Genomic DNA, 22,934 nt, shown 5'->3' with positions numbered 1-22,934 from the left:
TAAAAGTAAGGAAGTCCGATAGCCATCGAGCACCATTGGGGAATTTTTCTTTCCTGGCAATTGCTTAATTGGACACCCTAATATTTTTTCACAGAGCATTCGGATCTAAAATCATGTCTCACAATCATGTGGGTAAGGTGACTGAAGGCTGACATACAGGCAAACCAACCATTAGTGTCCTTCAGGTATTGAAGAGGAAGATTGTTTTCGGAGTGGGTGGACATGGTTTATCAAGGAGTCCTACAGAAAGACCTTGGCCAGTGCTACACTGCATAAGAGGAAGTACAAGCCAAGCCTTTCATGCCTGCTGTTTGGGAAATATGGGAGTAAACCAAAGTGCTAAATCAAAGTGGAATAAAACATGACAGGGATGACGTAAGGGTGACTTCCGAAGAAAGCTCTTCGTATTGTCCTGCTTACTGCTTGGTCTCCAGTAGGTTTACAGTAGACTAGAGCCCTACCTAGTAGGCAGGTTGCACAAAGTTAGCAAAGAGAGAATCCCAACTGGATTGGACAAATGGGTTCTAAACATAGCACATCAGGGCTAAGTGATAGTTACAAATCTGCATGTGGGAGTCAATGATCTTCCTTTATTGAATTACCTCCTCTCTGTAAAAAAAAGAAATATGGAGGCAGCAACCCAACAGTCTAGATTTGGGAACCAGAGGAAGTTTGGAGAGTGGAGGTGGCCCTGGGTCCATACTTTCTTCCTGGTTCCCAAAGGCCCAGGGGGATGCAGGGTAGTATCAGACCTTAATGTCTGACTTTTTTCCAAAGAGACTTGTAACTTTTATATTGTCTCAACTTTTGGGTGTACCAATTTATCTTAAAGAAGACCAGATTTTAAGTACACCTCTACCATGATATAACGCTGTCCTTGGGAGCCAAAAAATCTTACCATGTTATAGGTGAAACCGCATTATATTGAACTTGCTTTGATCCACCAGAGCGTACAGCCCCGCCCCCTGGAGCGCTGCTTCAGCGCTTTATAGCCGAATTCATGTTATATCAGGTCGCGTTATATCGGGGTAGAGGTGTAGTATTGAGCATTTACCTTCTGAAAAATCAGGTCCCTTAATGTGTCTGAAGTTGGCTACACAAAATCACTCGTCACTTTTGAAAATTTAGGCCAAAATTCATGATGTCTGAGAGAGCTGGGATTCAAGAGGGAAATGCTTAGGTTCACTCTTTTGGTTATCTTCTACGGTGAAATGCTATTGTCAATCAAGCTGAGACATATGACTGTACATCTTTATAACACTGTCTTTAGAAGAGGATGCTTTCCTTACAGTAGCTGTCATTTCTAATACACTCCCACCTAGCAATATACATAAGTTTTATGAAAGAACTTAGTAACGTCAGTAAACTTTTCTCAAACAAGATGAGATCTATGTCTGCCCCTTGCTAGATGATTTGCTTATATCTAAGAGTGCTCTCACAGAGAATAAGGGGAAATGGCCAGCCAGTATGCAGCTCAATGTTTAGACAAGAACAGTATTGTCATAAGTCAGTACAAAGAATAGGTAGATGCCAGAAAAATTGATCTTTCACTGTAGAGTGTGAATTGATAGCAAGAGCCACAACAAGCTCTCTGGAGAGGAAAGAGCTTGGATGTTAAACACACAGCTAAAGAGGTCCCTAACTACAAAAAGCCAAGGACTGTTGTTTCTACTAAGTGTCATGCTGTTGGGCAAGACTATACGTGAAATTGTTAGTTTTCTTCTCTAATTGCCCTGGCATATCTTACCAATTTATCAACCTGTGGCACTTAGGTTCCAGGAAAGATGGCTAAGTCTCTGTGCTAATGGCTAAAGAACAATATGTATCTAGCGGGTCACAGGATTACTGAGCCAGAGCAGCATTTTGATAACTGTAGATGCCACCTGAACAGCTGGGGTGCACATACAGAAGGGAAGTCAGTACAAAAGGAGGAAGGATCCATGACAGGAGCTCATAAAATGAAAATCAACTGTCCTGGTAAACTGGCTCAGCAGACAGTTAATAGATTCAAGCTTCCATCTCAAGATTATTTTTTAATTGCAAGTCAGGTTTTTGAGTGGACTCTCACTGGATTTAGGCATGTCAAGATTGAGCAACAAGACATCCCAGATTCCTTTCCAGGAGAAGGAACCACAAGGGTAGAGCAGTTGACATCCGGTCCAAGAGATGGCTGAAATCCTTTCTGTATGTCTTGCCTTCTGTATTCATACTCTGCGAAATGATATAAAGGAGAGAGCCAAGGTGATTCTGATCGTTCCTTAGTGTCCAAAGAGCCTTGGTCTTCTGACCTGATCAGTCTATTGGTCTGTCTGCCCATCTTCTTTCCCTGCAGGAGAAAATATGCAGTTGGGGGTCCAGTTCTGAACATGAGCCAGAAAAGTGAAGTTTAGCTGCATGACACTTGAAAGGAAGTAATTGAAAAGGGAAGGCTGGCCTTCTACACCACCTTACCTACATCTAGACTGTTACCCAACAGTCTGTATTATAGAACCTGGTCATGGGTTCAAGCACCAATGGAGGTGCAATCATGCAGTACTGTACAAGTCAAGGCCAAAGATATGTTCTGAAATCCCTAAGTCAGGGCTTGACAATACATCTAAAATATCGGACTTTAAAATCCAACATTGAAGCACTAATAGTGCACTGGATTCAAAAGAAAATAGACTTCACTCTATCCTGACACCAGAAGGTTCGTCAGGACACCTTGGCTAATTAACCATCTATATGTGTATGGAATACAGCACTTGTGTTCAATACTCTGTAGATGTTAGAAGGGCACTCAAAATATACTGTTCATCTCAGTGCAATCTGATGTTTTTACACTGTCTTTATTCTATACCAGCTGCCTGGTGAGCAAGGTAGCCTTTTAGGTTTCAGTATCTGAGTGGATCAAATTAAGTGTATCAGAGGCTTCTAAAGCTAGAATTCGTACTCTCCCTTCAGGACTTGCTCCTTACCCTTAAGAGCTGTGGCAGCTCTCTGGGCAGATACGACCGTAGCACTTATGAGGGAATTTGTAAGGCACACACTTGAATCTCTACCAATATGTTTACCGGTTGTATAAGATAGACCTGCAAGTTTCATCGGATGCTTCCTTTGGCAGACGAGTTCTGCATGCGGTGGCACTTCAGTGATTAGGTAGTGACAGAGAATGAATAGAATGCTGTGTGTGTTCATGGAGCCATACACATAGACATCTTTGGTGATCTTAACGATAACATTCTGAACACCTGTATAAAAGGGGCATGAATTCCCAATCCAGAAATATCAAACTAGGAAAAATTTTCCAGTGAATTGATGGAAGCTAGCTGGCACAGAAGTAGAGGCTGCTAAAGGAGAATCCTTTTTACCCAAGAGTGGGAGAAGGCAATAAAGGGAGTGGTTAGAAAAGAAGATACACTTGGAAACAAATTTATTCAAATCTTTGAAGGTGAAGCTGAGGCATTCGTTTTTTGTAGAGAAAGAAGAGGCATTAGTGAAGAGATTTACAAAAAAGAAGATGTAATCAGACTGTTTCGGTATTGAAATGGACTTGGACAATCTAATGGGGTCTCTTCCACCTCAAGCTTCTTACTTTTAACTTTGGTAATATTTGGATAGATTGGAAGAGAGAAAGGGAATAAAAATGCAAAATGCTCTTGAAAGAGTTGCTCCATTGTAAAATTTCATTTCAACAGTGCATACATATCTTCCTCTAGTTCCTTGTCTGCAGAAGAACGGTAGTTGGCTGTACAAAAGTTATAGTACAAAAGAGGAGACTTTTTAATCTCTCCTGTAATACAATTAAGACAGTATAAATTCATTCAATTTTGAAACAGCTTACTCTGTCCCACCAGATAATTTAAATACACATCTTGTCTACTTCCCACACTTCTAAATCTGTACATACAGTATTTTAATTTGCTGTTCATCACAGAAAAATGCTACTGAAAATAAGCACTGCCACTAGTTTGATAGAACTCCTATGAGCTCTGGCTCTGAACTCCTGAATTACAGTGATCTGAGAACTCAGAGTATTGGATCCATACCAGGTATGTTTAATATCCATGCAAATAGGTTACAGTTAGGATTAAAATATAATTTTGATTTGTTTTAAAGTAGACTGGTGGTAGGGTTTGTCAAAGTGATTAAGGATCAATCAGTAAAACTGTGCTGCTAATAATTGTATATTAAGTAGAGAAGAAAGTAAAACGGAAGTTTTTTTTAATTTATTGTGCAGTACTGATTTTTTTTTTTTATTGTGCAGAAGAAAACCAAACAAACGTACAGGTGACACCTGAAATTCTGCCAAAGCCCACTGAAGAAGTACAAGGTATGAAGGCTGATGGGACTAGGATATTTAGTAAAGCAGGACACAGGAATGACAGAGTGAGTAAAGGTCTTCCACCTGAGAACAATGAATGCCCAGATATAGACACTACCATGGCCAGTGGTGAGGTTTCAGAAACCAACACCTTAGTTCCCTTAGAGCCTTTAACAGTTGTGGAGATTGGATCAACAAAAGAACATCCACAAGAAGAAAAAGAATGTAGAGGATTAACAGCCTGTACTACCATGTCGTTGACCACCATGGGTTGTGCTATTTTTGATTCAGAGACTGGAGAAGTAGAGTTGTCTAGATCAAGCCATGTTAATGAAACTAATGCAGCACCTGCAAGTTACCAGACTTACCAGCAAAATGAAGAAAAGAGCCCTCATAACAACAGTGCTGTTTCTGTATCTAAAAGTAGTGTTGAAGTTGATATGCCTCTCTCAAAAGAAAGCTCTGAAGCTTTATGTGGTTCATTAAGAAGTTTGTGTAGTCTGGAATCTGGACATATGCCACTAGAAGACAACACTATTGAGATCTGTGAAATACAGGAGGAGTATCTTGCAGAAGAGATAGAAAGCCCAAGCTGTGATGATGATAGTCAAAGAACTGAGTTTCTAGAGAACTGGATCTCCAAGCCTATGGTGGAAGAACAGCTCTCTCCAGTGCAGAGTGAAGAAATGTCCAGTGATGAGCCCGAACAATCGGAAACGGATAGTTGCACTGACCATTCATACACCTATGGTTCTGGGAAAGCTGCTGAAATCCAGAGAGAAACTGCTATGAAGAACAGTTGTGGCATGAATAGTGGGCATGATATTCAAGAAAGCGTTCATTCAGAGAGCTCTAATTCGCCAGTTCCTAGTTCTGTTGCTTCATCAACTGAGGAGTTTCCAAAAGGAGATTTAAGAATCCCCTCAAAAATTAATAGCTTGAAAAAGGGTGGGGACCAGTGGAAAATATTTATTAATGATGTGTGCTGGGGTGATATAGTAAAACAACATACAAAAGAAAATGGCACTCTATTGGTGGACACAAAAAACCTTGTCAGTATTAAGACTCGAGACATGCATACATGCTATAATATCTACAATAAATATGCAAACTCTCCTCCTACTGTTCATGACTTTCTGGACTATGGCACCAAGGTAGGTGAAGTTTCCCTTGAGGCACAACTGTTTGAAAAGGAAACCAACAGCAGTTCAGTGGTAGAAGATCTGAACAACAGTTTTGGTAACGCTCCAGAAGCAAATTGTGTTAATGTTAACTTGCCTGCATGCAAAGAAACTAACTTTGCTTCCACACTAGGTGAAGCTCTTAGTCATGATGCAGAAAAATTAAGAGTGTCTCTTGGAGTTATAAGTGAACTTTCTTCTTGTAATACTGATATAGTTTCAAACCGAGATGTGTACCTGTACAGACTGTCTAAAAAAGAATCCATCCTTGCTTCTGCAAAACTGGAGACACAACATACGGGCCTTCTGCTTCATAAAAATGAAGAATTGTCTTTAGTAAATCACAGGAATTTCAATACGTCTAATGTAGCAAGTGAAGGTCCCCAGAAGAGCATCCACTTTGCACTGGGGGCTACAGAGAAGATGGTCACTGATATGGAAAATGAAGAAAGTAATATGTATACTCATAATGACCAGTGTATAAAAGACCACTGTTCAGCTGTCAAGACCTGCTTCATCTTATCAGATAGAACCAGCTTGGATAATGCTACACTGAACAAGGATTCTTTTAAAGTGCAGACTAAATTGAAGACTGAAGAAGTCAATGGCTTGGAAACGGGAGACTTACTTGTACATAATGATAAAAAAGCAGTCAACCGTCCTGAGGAGAACACTCATGTAGCATGTGAATCTGTTCCTTGTGAAGATAGTTGGAATTGCAGCAATATGTTTCAGTATATGGCAAATCGTACTTCCACAGCAGAGCAGCTATTGCATTCAGCTTGCACTCCAGATGAGTCCACGACTAGATTATCAGAAGTGGAGATTTCAAATACAAATATCGAAGTAGAAAGCTTGAAACTCTATGATGGCCAGAGTGAAATAACAGAGAAAAGGCTAGATTCTGGCACCACAGAGAGAACTTCTGATACAGATAAGGGACAAGAACAAATTAACTCTTGTGCATTACAGAAAGATGAAATTGATAGAATAGAAACTGTGGATAGTGTAAAAGCTCATGAAGGCAGTCACCAAAATGAGACTAGTGAAGAGTCAGTCAACAGAGATTTGAACAAAACCATATTTGGTATCCATCTTGATCTTGGCAACACAACAGTAGTCCTGGGAGAGGGAGAATTAAAGATGTACAAGAAGACTGTGTTACCTTGTGAATACAATTTTTCTGAAGACGGCACTTCAAAGAATGACACAAACTCCAGCATCCCAAGTCATGAAAAACATTTGGACCAATCCTTTGACTTAGAATTGTCAGGTTTTAAACATTCAAAGCAACCAAATGAGACCATTTGTCAGGTGGAAAATCAATATCTTGCATGTCAAAGTGAGCTTAATGGGCCGGTTTCATACAAGCAAAATGAAATCCGAGTAGCCGATGAAGTTCTAGAGTTCCAACAGTATGACTTAGACATGTCCAACACTGGTGTACAAACTTTGACAAGTTCAGTGGATGAACCTAAAAGATCTATCCGCTCCAAGGAAAATGAATCATTAACTCTAAAGAAAGATGAAGAAACAACTCCACTGGTTCATGAGTCTTTAAGAGAAAAGAGTTTTCAAGGAACTTTCAAAGAAATAATGGTGGATAACTCTTCCAATAGTATGGTAGATACAGACTGTTCCGAATACACAAATTCCATCAGTGATCTATCGGAAGGGGAGAAAGTAGAATTAAAAGAATCTGATAATGTAGGTAGCAGTACAAGGGAAGATCAAGGAACTTTCAAAGGAAGTATGGTGGGCTGTAGTTCTTCCAAAAGTTTGGTAAATGTGAACCATTCAGAATACACAGACTCTCTCAGCAGTGCAAAGGAAGATCAAAAAGAAGAACATACAATATTGGCAGAAAATACCAAACTTTCTGCATTATTGAACACGGGTAGCTTGGTTATGGGCCCGGAAAATAAAATTAAGACCATTGTTGAATCCTTTTCTGTGTCTCAGTCAGCCTGCAAGAGTCTTTCATGTGTACCAGAAGATATGACTCTCGTTCCAGAGATCACAAATGAAACATGCTTACTGTTGGATTCTTCAGTAAATCATAGAATCATAGAAAGAAATAAAGCTTGTCCTCAGCCAGAACTTGTGACTTTTACAGTTGCTGATGGTCAAGAGCGCGTAAATCAAGTGCAGTCTGAAGAGTTCTGTGTGAATCAAGAGCTTTCCAGTTTGAAAGGAGTAATTTCAGAAACACCTTTAACTCAGAACTCAGAAATCTGCCTGCCTCAAAAAGATGAGCTGCCTGCATCATCTGAGAATGCACAGATAGTTGACCAGGATTCGTCTTCAGCAAATGCCCTCTGTCATGACTATTCTGCTATAGAACCTCTTCAGCTGATAGAGTCATTTGAGAGAAGAGCTGATGGCAACGACAGCCCATCTGAAGAGAGAGAAAAAGCAATTAGCTCCCTAAATGATGCAGTTAAACTAGAAGTGTGTACGGCTTCTCATGCTCACAGCAAGGAGAAGTCTGTAAGTGCAGAGCCAGTTGTAAAAGAGATGGATGTAATTTCATCAGACAGTATTGATTGTGTACAGAAGTTTAAAAGACCATCTGTAGACGACCAGAGGCAAAATGCAGTAACTGCAGAAAAAATAAAGAAGCCAATGCATTCTATTTTTGACCATAAAAATTATTTAGGAGTTTTGCTAGAAGACTTGAAATGTTCCGGTGACGAAGTTAGAAGCTGTGTGCCTCTGAATGCTGAGACTTATGAAAAGCCTTCACAAACCTACTCTACTGAACAGATCCCAGAATGGAGTTTGAATAACCTTTCAGATAAAGGGAAAAGTTACGTTAAAGATCATTCAGAATTAGGAGATGTCAAGTTGCTTTCAGAAATCGTAGACAATTATTTGCAATCTAAAGACTTAGTTAACAAAGAAACATCAGAAGTCCATTATAACACAGTATGTAGCAATAAGCTGTCAAAAAACGACACAGAAGCATCTTTAAAATGTCTCGATTGCAGCGAAGTGTGTCTGCCTTATGAATTAAATTCACAGAGCAAAGACAACAGGAAGGAGGTTATAGGAGACCAAATGAAGATACCACATGACTCAATCAGTGCAGAAAATGAGGTGTCTGATGCAGAGAGATTGGGCAAAGTAGGTGAATGTCAAACTCTTAAGCGAAAGATGTGTGAGGAGACTGAAGAATATCCAGCTCAAAACATCCTACTCCGTAAGGGGCAAGCACAGCAAATAAAGGAGTCAAAAGATCAAGAGAAAGCAAAAATCCCATTGCAGGAGAGTGTGATGTTTGATAGTGAGCCTTTAGATAGTTCTTCAGATGGACTGGTAGCATCTTCAAGAGTCATGAAGATCGAAGGTCCTGGAGAGCAGCTCTTTGCTGTCATGAGCAGTATAAATGATAGTGACAATAAACAAATATATAGCACTTTACAAGGAGTCAAAAGGCCAAAGATTTCCAAGGATGAAGATAAGTCAGAGCATATGAAGACTATGGACTCAGAAGTGGAAAGCCTGGGCTTTCATTTAGGGACCCACATTGAATTGTCAGCAGATAATACCCCTTTCATTCCTGTTTCTCTCTCTCAACCACAAGCTAAAAGCTTTGCTGGGGATGATGAAATCCACGGTGCCTTTGGAAGTACACACAAACTAAGAGGACTTTTTTCATTAAAGAAGCAGCCACGAAGGAAGTGCAAAAAGGTCCCCACACCAGATGAGCTAAAAACTGTAAGAAAAAGTAACAAAGTTAAAAGCTCAGCTTTTATAAGGAATTTCCCTGAAACTGTTCCTATGCAAGAACACAAACTCCTCAGCTCTGTATATTTTGCATGTAAACCATCAGTAATGGAAGCAGAAATAGCCATGAGACTCGACCATATGTCAAAGCAGAGAGCCAATAGGTGCAGTTTGTTGAACAGCTTGAAACTTAGTAAATGTACCAAAGAACCAATACTGTTAAGCAGGCTGTCTACTATGGCCAATAAACTGCTGGCCCCACCCAAAAGCACCCACAGGTTAAAGACTCTGCAATGTTCCTCTGAACGTCCAATGGTCGAAAGGTTCAGCCAACTTAGATCTAAAAAGCTACTGGAAGGTTTTTCATGCATTAACATGAAGTTAAACTCTCACCAGGCTGATGGCTTGTGCACCAAGATGTTCAACCTTCAGCCATTGGCACTTTATCCTGTAGACTACACCAAAATACACATTTTAGACTTGAGTAGCAACATTCCATCATCAGTCTTCAATACCCCCATTTCCCCAATTTCTTTTCATATAAAATTGGACTCTGATTCTTTGATAAACCTCAGAGGGATTACATCCCAACAGTGTGTACCTGATATACCAGCTTTAGGAGAGGCACCAGTACATCCGTCACAGCCTTCAAAATGGACCTTCTCTTTCCTCCTGTCCCAAAGCTACTCAGGTACAGCAGCTTTCAGGGAAGACGCTAATCTCAGTAGGGAGCTGCACTCTTCTACTCTAACAACCACAGAGGCTGTAATCCCTAGTCATGACATTAGGAGAAATCCCATAGCTAAAAGAAGAACAGGGTGCTCCATGCTTGGCCTTCACACAGTGTTAGCACTTTCTTCCTCTGGATGTTACAGGATCTGGACAAAAAGAAGAAATGTAACCCGTCGAATTCCTACTGTCCAGAGACTGTTTATGTCACAATTCACACAGGGTTTGAAAGGGTTAAGGTCTCCATCTTCGGTATCAGATGACCTCTTCTCTTCATGGCCCTACTCACTGGGCAGGGTACTTTCCATATGGAGCCAGCATGGTCCTTCTGCCTGTCCCTCCGAATTCACTCCTCTCCATTCCAATCACTGCAAGTGGCAGCCAAGTCTGGGCATCGAGAACAGGTAAAATCCATCAACTTCTTTCTGAGAATAAATACATAGTGTATATAGTTGCAGCTTTTGGGGAGGGAGAGGGGTATTAGAGTTTGGAGTAGAGGGTCAGTTTCCGGTACTTCCTGCACACTCCACTCAGGAAATGGCTCAATAGAAGACTCTTCCGTACAGAACCATCTCTGTTATCTGAATTTGAGTACGTTTTCATTGGTTTCTTTAATAATCTCTTCTGGCAGAACCGCTAACTCTTCTTCTTCTGCCTCTCTGCAATACATACACAGCGTGCACCAGAATATATATTGCAGAAAGGTGAGCTACTTCACTAACTCTGTTCTAAATGACTGCAGAGCTACTAGATTTTTGAGGTAGGAAAGTTTTTCAGACACCTGAGTTACCAGTCTAGCTTGAGCCATGACCAGATGGATTTACGTGGCTGGGCAAATTCTAAATCTGAACAGAAAGGAATAATTGTGTTGCACCCAGTTGAACTTTTAATCGCATTCTAATGAATTGTTCTACATTAATTTTAATTGTAACCTGTTCTGTATAACTGTTCCTGTTGACCGTCCTGCAAGATGCACTGTTAGCATAAATAAGTGCAGCTCCACCGAGATCACTGATGAATTTTGGCCTTTTTATCAAACTAAAAAGGAGTAAGAGAGGAATAAAGACTGTTTGTTTTTTTTCTTTTGCTGCTAATTGCATGAGAGGAAGGGTGGACTTGTTAAGGCATTACATGGGGAATGAAGAGAGATGGGACCACTGGCTCTGCAGCTGCTGCAAGCTTCCTGTGTGACATTTCTGTGCCTCAGTTGTCCCATTTATAATATAGGATAATTCTGCTGCCTAACCTCACAGGGGTGGGCTGTTTGAGAGGTACTCAAATACTACAATTATGAGCACTATAGAAAAGCCTATAAATTAAAATAGATAAACTGATGAATTCTCTTGCCTACCACTGTGATCTCTAAAGAAATGTTGAACTTGGCTTCTCTGTGTCCCTGTTCGGCTATTAGTATAGGCAAAAAATCTTGCCAGATAACTAACTACATACATTTCACTATCTGTGAACTGAGACCTTTGAAGTTTAAAGTGGCCCTTGCTGGCCAGAGCTAATCAAGTATTCAGTCCACTGATTTAAATTCTCTTGGTCTACCAAGGTCTTGACAACCTTCTATACCAGTTCAAGTGTAAAGCATAAGCTTTGGAACTTTTTAAATAAAACTCCTAGGGAGTAAAAGAATGGAGCTGAATAGTATCCTATGGAACCAACTTTATCATCCTGTGGAGCTGTGATCTCTCTGCCAGACTTTGTGAAGCAATATTTCAAGTACAGCTTTTTATAATATAGATTCATAACTGTGTTGGAGTGACCAGGTCCAGCCATAGTTTGAGAACTGAGCAGAGTTGGTAACTCTTAATCACCACCACTATCCTAAGAAAAATGTAAACCCTTTTTTTTTATAATTTACATCTGTGTATCAGGTGAGTTTTTATTATTTTGAGCTGAGAGATGTAGCACTTGGCATGGGAAGCTAATGCTGAGTGCAGCACTTGATAAGCTAGTTTTTTGGGCATCAGCCTTTCTTCCCACTCTTTTTTTCCACACAAGTCAGACTATCTAACAGGCTGTACTGTGATTGCAGACTATCAGTCTGTTAACATAAGTGAAGATTTAATCCCTGCATTTAAAGGCCAATTTTAAAAAATCACTCTGAAATGTACTTTACTACTAATGGAGAAAAGCCAAGTAAAATCTAAGTACTTCTCAGGACAGATAACAAGAGTCTGAAATGCAGTATGCGGTCCCTAAAATTCAGTCCAAGAAATGTTACGTTCTTAAAGTGAGAAGAAATTGTGGTTGACTCTTCTGTCCCACTCACAGCTTTTTTAAAGAGAAGTCATTGGAGCATGCTATAATAGCTGGAAAGGGTGATGCTCAATGAACTCTCAAGTACAGCACTGAACAAATTCTGCTTCTAAAATAGGCAATCAAAGTGATATTTTGAAGGATTTGGTCATAAGACAATGTGGGAGGAAAAGCCAGCATAAATGTTTAAAACAGAAGCTGTGAAATATCATTTTAAAAAATTTAAAAACTCAAAACATGTTATAAATATTTGGATAAACTAGTAAGATGTTCAATTTTTATTTTAAAAAGGGTGTAATCTCTAAATTAGGCAGAAGTGCGAGGGGGACTGAATCTTGTACTCAGTCTTTCATGAAGGAATTGCTGCTGCTTTGTGGAGAAATATATTTGCTGCAATATATGCCAAGGCCAAGTAACCATCTCCATGTCCGCACTTAATAGGATCAAAAATTTATTAGGCTATTCTGATGAGGATGGGTGAATATCGGGAAAGGATTTGACATGTACGAATGTCAGCAGAGTTTGACACTATCAATCATAGCAGGCCTAAGCTTCACATGGACCTTTTCTTGTGATGAGAAAGTTCCCTTCCAGTTGGATTCTTTCATTTAGCTTTGGCTTTTTCATAACTGACCAGGCAGTGAACACTGGAATGTTTTTTTCCTTCCTGTAAAGCTGCTGCTACCAGACAGTGATCAGAATTTTTACTTTAAGCAAAACCTTATTCCACATTACTGCCTTTCTGAGACTAAACTTTTTAGAGGAGTGGAATGTTTTCATCATTCTTACCTGCATTTTTACTGCATGAAGCAGAATATTTTGTTACCAACAGGTGAGACTTCCATGCACAAACTACCAGTTCAAATTCTAGCACTGCCAGACTAGTAGTGACTAGAATACTGGTGGAGAAGAAGCACTGTACATGTGTCACTTAATGATAAATGTGGTAAATAAATTCATCGGGTATCTATGTAAGTGTCTTCCATGCCTACTGCTGCTATGCTGTCTGCAATCTACAGCAAAAGTATAAATATGCTTCTTAACAGATTGTTTTCCATGTGTCCCAATCTAAGTGTCAAGCTTTCTAACTTTAGTAGGGTTGAATATATTTAGTTATAGGCACATGGAGAGAACAGGTAAGGGACTTGGGTCTGGTGTACACTACAGAGTTAATTTGACAGAATGCAGCTTATGTCAACCTAACTATGGAAGTGTCTACACTTAAATTTTGCTTCTGCCAACGTAACTGCTCTGCTTGCTGACCTAATAACTCCACTTCCATGAGCAGTGTAGAGTCACAGTTGATGTACTTAGGTCGACACAGTGTCAGTGTAGACACTGTGGTGTTTACTTCAATTGTTACTGGCTTTCAGGAGCTGTCCCACAGTGCCCCACACTGACAGTACAATTGATACAGGCACTCCTGTTGAGGAGACACACCACCGACACAAGGAGCAAAGTGTAGACTTGCACAAGCAATGTAATTACTGTGGTGGCTGTATGCCAGTGTAGGTTAGGTTGACTTAATTTTGTAGTGTAGACATGGCCTTAAACTTAACAAATGAAATCAAAACTGTTCCAGATAACTGAGTTGTTTAATTTTTCTTGTGTGTGATGCGAATAGTGCACATACAAAAAATAGAAGCTTAGCCTTAGAAGATCCCAAACTGCTGTGTTGGTCCTTTTTCTATAGATCTGTGTAGCCAGTAGTCTTTATAGAATAGACTTTGATATTCCCATCAATTAAGAGCATTCCAACAGAAGTTAGAGAGGATGTGGAGTTAATCTTGTGGAAGTCCTTGATCATACTTGTTTGGCTACCATGCTCCTTTTGTTTGGCAGACAAGTCTGTCAGGGCTTGTTTTTTTGTTACTTTAAATTTACCTTTCAAACAAACACACAAAACCAGCTTGGAATGGAGAACCCAGGGTCTCTTGAAAACACCTCCAGCTTTCATACTAAAACAAGCTTCCTCCCCTTCTGAATTTTTCTGAGTTTCTTCATCTTACTTTTCAGTTAAGAAGTGAAAATAGAAGTATTTCCCTCCTGGATAATTTGTCAGTGAATCTTAGAAACTAATGACAAATGTAGGTTGCTGTCATGTTAGGTTTTTGGTGGGAATGGGGTGGGGTAAAGAGAGGGTACTTTGACATCCCTGACATTTCTTTGCTTCCTTGGAGTCTAGATTATACTGATGAAGTCTTTCCTCCCCTTTTCTGGTGTAGACCTAATTTAGCTTTGTTTGTTTGTTCTTTTTGAACTAGTTATGCCGTGTTACCGCACATGACTGTCCAGGGAACAGAAGCTGCAAGGACCACGGGTGCTGAGATAAGGTAAGACTCTTACTCTGTAATATTTGTTACATATGGTGGGAACATGAGTTTTTCCACATTCTGGCAGTCTGGCTTTTCAGGTTTTGGTAGATCCCTTTACAAGGGTTTGTTTGCCAAAACTGCAGTGTAACACCGATTCTGAATGGCCCCCATATGGGTATGTTTATACACACAACAGTAGATGCTGAATGTAGCAAATGTAGATAACCTTTCAGACCTTCTGTGCTGCTTGTCATGAAGATGCATGAAATTATTGTGGTCCATTTTCTCACCTGAGGTACTTTATCTTGTTCAAGAGCTGGACTTCAAACACTGGTATTCACTCACATGTACCTTTGGTGCTTATGTGGGAGATCAGTCTCCTTTTAAATATATCTAGTGAACAAAGCAAACAGTTGGAGCAATCCAGTCAAGGTTCTAATTTATAATATGGCCTATATTCTAGAATACTGTCACAATAAAAATCCATCATTAATCTAAATATTCTCTCTTCTTCATCCCCCTTTTCCCTCTCTCCTCCTCCCCCTTCCCCCCCAAATTTATAGGCTGGAACGTTCACTCTCTGATTTGCTACCAGAGTCTTGCACATTTCCAGAATCAGCAATATCTCCACTCAGGCTTTCAGTACCTGAATTACAGGTCCATCCCTTTGATGAACTCGATGCTTCTCTCCCACTATGTCCAACATCCCAGAGCGCCACCGAACTGAAAAAAGTGAGTGTCTTCTTGCCTTCATTAGTGGAAGTAGACAGGCAGCCAGTGTTTGTGCACACAGTAAAATGGTGGCTTTGTTAACCTAGTAATCTAGTGTCGCATTGCAACTAGACAAGGATTAGGGTTTAGGTCTGAGCTTGGACCTTCATTCCCCAGGCACACAGGACCTGGATCACTATAAAGGCAGAGCTTTTACCACTGATAGAGAGAGCTCCTTGCATTCCTCTGGTCTATGCTACTCCTGCGTTAATTGGGAGTAGTTGGTGCTGAAGCAGAAAGAGGTAAGCAAAACATAAAGGGATAGAGGGCCTATGGGAGCAGAAGAGAATTCTGGAAGACTGCTTTCCTCCTTACCTTTCCCAGAAAGCCCTTGGTATATTGCACTGAAAAACATTAGCAAGATTCATTGATTTGATTTTTTTTTTTTAAAGCCAAATGGGACCACTGTAACCATCTAGTCTGATGTCCTAAGTCATAGAATTTGTCCCCATGATTCCTGCATCAAGCCCAATAATCTGTGGTGGAAATAGAGCATTTCTTTGAGAAAGACATCCAGGTTTGATTTGAAGAAACTCAGTGATGAAGCTGCATCACTCAGTCACTCTCCTTGCTGAATGGCTTGATGTTTCATACATTACAGTCAAAATGGATATACATTTGTATTGCGTGGAGCATGTACATTTTGTTGCCAAAAAAGTGTTATACTACAAAATTTCCCTGATATGTGGCCTGCCTTAGTTTCATACAATGTTTTACTTACACACACTTAAAATGGACACCCCAAGTGGAAGAGAACACTGCTGATAGGTAATCAATTGCTCCTTTATTTTATATTTCTTTCTCTTTGTCCAAAAGGCTGAGCCAGAGAAGAGGCCCAAGAGAGTTTCTCAGATCCGGATCCGGAAAACTGTTCCCAAACCAGACCCTAACCTCACCCCCATGGGACTCCCCAGACCAAAAAGGTGAGATATCTCTCTTAAATGGACAGTGATACTGGGATCTGCTATTTCTAAGAAGTGTGTCCAGCACTGTAGCATCACCATTCCAACAAATGGCTTTCCTCTTCTGTCTATTCTCTCTACTTGCACAGTTAGTCTTTTCCGAGTTAGGTGGTCTTGGTACTCAGTTTCTCCATAAGCCAAGGTTAAGAGCGGAGTATGTTGTCTGTATAGAAGAATGAGGAGGTACATAGCTGTCTCCAAACAAATAGAATGTTACAGAGGACAAAGATCAATTTTCATCAATCAGAAAAGAAAGAACAAGGAATAATGGACTGGAACTACTCCAAGTAATATTTAGAGTAAATATGAAAAACTTTAGAAGCAGCAATGGAATGAGGTGCCAAGGAAGGAGATGGAATTCCCCTTATAGTCTAGCCTTGAATAACTCAAGTAGACACAGGTATGTTAGAAATAAATCAGTCCTGCTACAGTTTAGGGAGAGAAAACTGATGACCTTCTAGAATCCCCTACCAACCCAAATTCTGAGATTTTTTTTGTCTGCAGTCTCTACTTACCTGACTGTCCAACAGGATGTAGGAAAACCAAAGTTGAATGTTAATTTGGGCAGACTCTATGTCAACTACATACACAGCGTTTTCAATTTACTTGAGTCTGACGTGTTCTAGTCCAGGACCACTGTTGAAGAGTAGAAGTGGCAAGTTGGTGGATGGTTGAGGATAATCCATTTCTTCAGAGATTACATTTGAAATTGCATCAAAAGAATTACCCTTGTCTATAGTCAAATTTTAAACCAAGTCTCAAGAGATGAAATCCATTTTAATTAACCTTTTGTGCCATGGAAATGTTTTTTTCCTCCTCTCCATTTTTCATAACAAGGGATCTACTTAAATTGCGGAGAAATTGAACATTTTTTTTGTGGGTTGGTCACGGCATAAACAGCAAATTTCAAACCATGTGCCATGACCAACCCACAAAAAATGTGCGATTTCTCTGCAACGTTTCTCAAACTGGAGGCCCCAACCCAAAAGGGAATTGCAAGCCTATTAGGGGGCTGCAGTATTGACACCCTTACTTCTCCAATACTGCTGGCTATGGTGTTGCCTTCAGAGTTGTGTGCCCGGACAGCAACCGCTGCTCTCTGCTCTGTCTTCAGAGCTGGGTGGCTGGAGACCAGATTTCATGGACAAGATTTTCACAGCCACGAATTTGGTAGACCCCTATTCATAACCCAGAAGGCAGTGTCCTATAAAAGTATGTTTCTATTTTGTCTTTGAGTATCATTTTTTAGAAATATCACTTCATACTGGGAGGAGCATTCATCCTTGCAGAAATGCCAGGTCACAACCCACAACTTCGTCAAGCACCATTTGAAAGGTTCATCAAAACTAGCTTCTCAGATTTCTTTCTAAAACTCATTACAAATTAATTAATGGAGTTTGAGGAGTGGGAGGAAAACTACACTTTCTCTATGTCAAGTTGCCTGTGTAGGGGAAGATGGTTCTGAAATTCCCCTGGCTTCATTGCTTCATTCACTACTTGTTTTCCCAGGCTGAAGAAGAAAGAATTTAGTTTAGAAGAAATTTACACAAACAAGAACTACAAGTCCCCTCCAGCGACCAGGTTGGTTACATTCACCAACAGGTGGGGTGAGGCATATGTAATTGAACTGGTTGGAGATATGAAACTACAGGTCTTATGGAAATAAAAAGAGAAAAATAAGCACCCTTCAAAACAGAGTTGAAATGATGGCTCTGATTTGAACTGCTGAAGAAAGGTAATTCAGAAAGCAGGTTGAAAATCTGTCCTTAATATCTGAGAGTGATTGGGGATGGGGCGTTTACAGTAGCAGGAATTGAGAACTTATACATTTTGAATGTTTAAATGTCACTTTTTTGTATTTAACTTTTATTTGCACTCATTTAATTGTGCAGCCAATGTATAGTACCCATTATTTCCAAAATTCAAAAGCAAACAAGATATTCCAAAATTATACTGACATGGAATATAGGGACTGGACAAACCCCATGTGGACCTCAGTGCAAAATAACAAGAATGCTGCTTTACAGACAATTTTACATTTTTTCCCCCTTTTTTAAAAAAAATCCTTTGTCTAGGTCTAAATGCCTCTGTTCCTTACGATAAAGATGCCTCTGTTCCTTGGTCTGCGCTTTTGGACTAAAGCAGGCAGAGGGAGATTCCACCTGGATATCTATGCACCAACAAGAAACTATCCAGAAAATATACTAACAGCTGGGTGATGTGAAACTGTTTCTAAAGAGAAGTGGTCATTGGTTAGAAGCATGAGCTCCAGATAAATTTGCATGCAAGAGGCACCAGAAGGATCATTGAAGTGTAGAATCCTAGAAGTTAGAAATGTAAAAGGCCTGAGTCATCTAGTCCATTTCCCTGATGCTGCAGGATGGTTCCTTTCACTTCTGTGAACGAAGAAGTATATCACTCGGATATTCTAACTTCTACCCTTTGCCCTTCCCAGGTGTCTGGAAACCATCTTTGAGGAGCCCAAGGAGAAAAATGGATCCTTGATCTCAATCAGTCAGCAGAAGAGGAAGCGGATTCTGGAGTTCCAGGACTTCACTATTCCCCGGAAGAGGAAGGCACGAAGCAGAGTGAAAGTGGCGGGTAGTTTCACCCGGGCAAAAAAGGCTGCACTACAGGGCAGAGAGCTAGATGCCCTCCTGATTCAGAAACTAATGGACCTTGAAGCCTTCTTTGCAGAGGAGGAAGAACGGGAGCAAGCATCTGGAAGCTGAGGGAAGCATCCAGTGGGAAATGGCTCGGTTCCTTCAATGCTTTGATCTGCTTGGGGAGGGATCTGCCTATTCCTCCAGACCTTACCAACCACTCAGTTCTAATACCTGATGATCGTTTGTTGGCTGTCACCCTCTTTGAGGTGCTAGTGTGTGTGTGTGTGTTTTAGTGATGCAGGAAAGAATCCTTTAATTCCCCTGCATGAGTGTAGCACAGCCAGGAGGCATGCTATTCCTCCCCAGCCTCTTTAGAAATTGTGGCTAATGTTTAAACACCACCTGCAGGTGGGACAAGAAGAGTAAAGGAGGAAATAGTACACCTTCAATGACACTAGGATTCTAAATACTCCTGAACTTTTGCACATTCATTTGAGTCTGCTGTTTACTGTAGTGGCTTGTCCAGACAACTTGACGATAGAGGTAGGTGAGATGAATTCAGAGAGATGAATTTAGGTAGGTGGGTTCTTGAGATTCCACAAACGTCAAAAATTAAAGAAAAATAGTTTGTTTGCTTTTAATTACTTCCATGTCTGTGCCCAGAAGTTTTCTTCTGTGATTCAGTTGCCCTTCCTACACTCAGTCAGCAGCAGCCATGACCAGGTCTTAAACAAGTTGCACTTTGTATGTGTTTTTCCTTTATTTGCTGCATGAAAGGCGCCTTTTACTGTTACTTGCCTTGGTTTTTTTAATCCCACATTAAGAAAAATGGCGCTAATTGCTAAGTTCTAACAAATTGTAGAGTGGATTTGTTAACCTGGTTTGCTGGTGCTTTGCCTTTGGGCGGAGGGGGAAAGGTAGGGAGTAGCAGAAGGATATTACTAATGTTCAGTTAGTGGGACTATGCTCAGAGACATGGCACCAGGAACTTCAGTGTGAAGTTTATACTCTTTTTAGCGTTTTTAATTCTGACAAGAATACTAATTTGACCTGAACAAGCCAGGAAGATTTTTCTCCATCTCATCTTTCTACCATTTTAACTTAGAATTCTAGTTTGGGATAGAGCTTCACATAGCTTATATAATTAGAGTTTCACTATACAGCAGTGCTGTACTTAATGGCTAGTGTTGTACAAAGAGATTCACTCAAGCCTCCTAATGTATAAAAAGTGGTTTGGTTTGGTTTTGAAAAACTTAAGGCCATTCGTAATTTGAAGTAGCACTGGGTAGTTTCTCAGCCATACTTTTGAGGGACCAGTGCTCCCCTCTGGGATCCTTACTTGAAGCTGCAATTCAGGTAATTTCTGTTCTTCAGTGCCTACAGGAGTTATTCAGGCAAAGCTTAATAGGATGCTGTCATTGCTGACATTCTCAAAGTTTAACAGTTCCATTGTTTCTTTTCCCTGCAACTTGCACTTTTTTTACCTATGTGCCCCTACAGCAACTTTCTATTTACCTCCAAAATCAGCGTGTACGTCAGACATCTCGTGAATGAGCTTTATGACCCAGTCCAAACATGGGTTGAGGATACCCCGCTATCTTTTTTGCTGGTCTGCCAGCTTTGTTGTTGACCTGACAGAGAACTTAAACTGACGAGCCATCTGTTAAATTCAAGAACTTTGAACAGGCAGGAAATGTTGGATGATTGCGCTGTGTGACTTCAGTGAATAATGTTCTGGGTTTGTTTTGTTCTCAGCTCATTTGCTGTGATTCTTGCACTGTTTACACCCTTGTTTTGGGGGTTGATCATCTTTACCCAGTGAGGAAAACTGAAATAGAAATGCAAACTATCGCTTTGGTTGTTTTACGCTGATGGAGGCAAAATTTGGGCCTATTGACATACCATTTTGGCTACTGCTGTACAGGTCCATTTGATCCATTGAGGCTACTAAGTGATACCTTAATCAATCCTCCTCATATCATGAAAGGGATCCCTGAAAATAACTAATCACAGTACTGTGGATATTGCCTTCTAAAATGTTTTTTAAACTCCCCATACATTCATGACATCAGCACAGATATTGACTGACTGTGCTTTCATTTTTATGCCACAATGTGGAATTTCATGACACACTATTACAAAATGAATTAATGCTGATGTGGAATTAATGCTAATGAGGGAACTTCTGGCTCTATGGTGGAGTTGGGATGTAACCTCAGTGGGGGTTTGTGAAGTGGGTGGGTGGGGAGAAAACTCAGGTCCAAGCAGGGTTCTGCCCGCTTAGCATGTGCTTTGAAACATTTAATTTGTTTTTACCTTTTGTTCTTTGTCTGCTTCTTTCCTCTCAGCCTTGTTTATTGTCATTTTGAAATAACATTTCACAGAAAGCTCTTTTTGTTGCTACAGCAGAGAGAGGCACAATGAAAATATTCAGCTCCATTTCACTTACAATCGCTGGAACTGTTCAGGTCTGTGATTTCCCCAACATACCACATTCCCCAGGATTTTTGAAAACTCTAACACTTCAGCATTATCATGATCAAGGGTTTTTTTTTATAGCTGTGTAATGAAGGTATAAGCTAATCTAGATACCCCCTGCCCCCTCTCTTCAGGTCATCGAACCTTAATCATGCTTGTGTGCTTCTCCACAACTTCTGTTCCTGTTTGTAGTGCTCCTAGAGCAGCAGCCTTGCTCTGACTTTTGTTTGTGGCAGCAACTTATACTGTGAGGGACAATAGTGCAATGATTGGGTGTCTCAAACTCCAATCTGAGCTGCTTTTGTCCCATGTAGTCTTTTTATGAGAGAAATGTGGAGGATGCAAACTTTTGGGTATTGACATTTTTCTCTAGCGTAAGGAAGTGTACACTTGCCTCTTCCTAAGATGGAGCCACCCAAATGAGGATTTTTTTTGTCGTATGGAAAAGACCTTGTACATATGGCTCTGTGAATTACTGAGAGTGCATTTAAAAGGAGAATTTGCAGAGTTGTCCCCATGTACCCTCTCAGGAAAGAGCCCAGCAATGCAAGCTGAGCATCTGACAAACGTAGTTGGCTGGGGATGGATGGGATTTTTACTTTACTGAAATCAAAGCTTAATGTTCTCATCCAGCTGCAAACCAAGCAGCAAAAGGTACTTGATGCATATTGAGGGGGCTTTCATGATCCTGTATCTCCAGGACTGTGTACGCTTGAGTTCTGATGCTTTCCGGATATGGTTTTTGGCAAGCCATTCTCATTTACTGTATCCTATTCAGAGTTGGGTTCTGTGGTGTGGTAGATGTCAGTCACTCCGCTGGAGAGTGGATGCTAACTGCCTGAATGAGATGTGTGTCTGATATTATCATGTTAATAAATAGCTCAATGGAAATTTGTACTCTCTTTGTAACATTAGCCTCTATTATGCCTCTGCAGATTAGTTTCTGTTTAATAGTTTGTGAATCTAAAATTCCACTGATTTTTTTTTTCTTTTGTGTGTGTGTTTTTAATTTATGGAAATAAATTTTTTTTGAGAATCTTTCAGTTGTTTACTAAAGACTTTGGGTTTTTAATCCCTCAAATACCACTCTTATTTTGTGCCTTAAGTTAGTTCAGGTTTCCCACCTGTGAAAGGAGGATAATATTTGTCTCTTAATGGAGCTGTGAGAATGAATTCATTGTCTGTAAAGTGTTTTGAAATCCTTGAATAGAAGTGCAAATATTGCTTCTCTTTAGCCAGTAACTGTTTAGGCTACTGTGTAACATTTTGCACACACATGAGATGAAGAAACTGCATGCAGGCTTGTGTACAGTACAGAAAAACAAATCTCCAAACACCACCTAGGTGCTCAGGTAAGGTCCTTGGTCCTAATGTTTTCCTGTTTATAAACTACCCAACAACACTGGCAAGTGCAGGATGGGCTGCATGAATTCTGTATTCTGTCCCTGTCTGATTCATTCCTTTTTTCCCCTCTGCTCTCTCCTGTCCAAACCAGAGGCTACATGTTGCAAGCACCAACATGCCAAAGAAGTCACTGGTTAGCTGGGGTAGCTGCTGAGTGTTGCACTGCTCCTTCTGAATTCCACTGCTTCTAT

General features: G+C 40.3%; 1 protein-coding gene across 5 annotated transcripts in view; it reads left to right on the top strand.

Moving 5' to 3' along the window:
• PRR14L (proline rich 14 like) overlaps positions 1 to 22,375 on the top strand; it is a 36,786-nt gene extending 14,411 nt beyond the window's left edge. For all 5 annotated transcript variants that reach the window (XM_048822165.2, XM_048822164.2, XM_075120238.1 and 2 more), the window contains 6 exons: positions 4,247 to 10,346; positions 14,472 to 14,540; positions 15,086 to 15,254; positions 16,110 to 16,216; positions 17,765 to 17,836; positions 18,711 to 22,375. In XM_048822165.2, coding sequence (XP_048678122.2) covers positions 4,247 to 10,346; positions 14,472 to 14,540; positions 15,086 to 15,254; positions 16,110 to 16,216; positions 17,765 to 17,836; positions 18,711 to 18,987 — 6,794 coding nt within the window. In that variant the 3' untranslated portion in view covers positions 18,988 to 22,375. The remainder of the gene's footprint in view (positions 1 to 4,246; positions 10,347 to 14,471; positions 14,541 to 15,085; positions 15,255 to 16,109; positions 16,217 to 17,764; positions 17,837 to 18,710) is intronic.
• Positions 22,376 to 22,934: the final 559 nt, after the last annotated feature.

Source organism: Caretta caretta, chromosome 15 (genome assembly GCF_965140235.1).
Source record: "Caretta caretta isolate rCarCar2 chromosome 15, rCarCar1.hap1, whole genome shotgun sequence".
NCBI lineage: Eukaryota > Metazoa > Chordata > Testudines > Cheloniidae > Caretta > Caretta caretta.
This window is presented reverse-complemented; position numbering and strand designations above follow the sequence as displayed.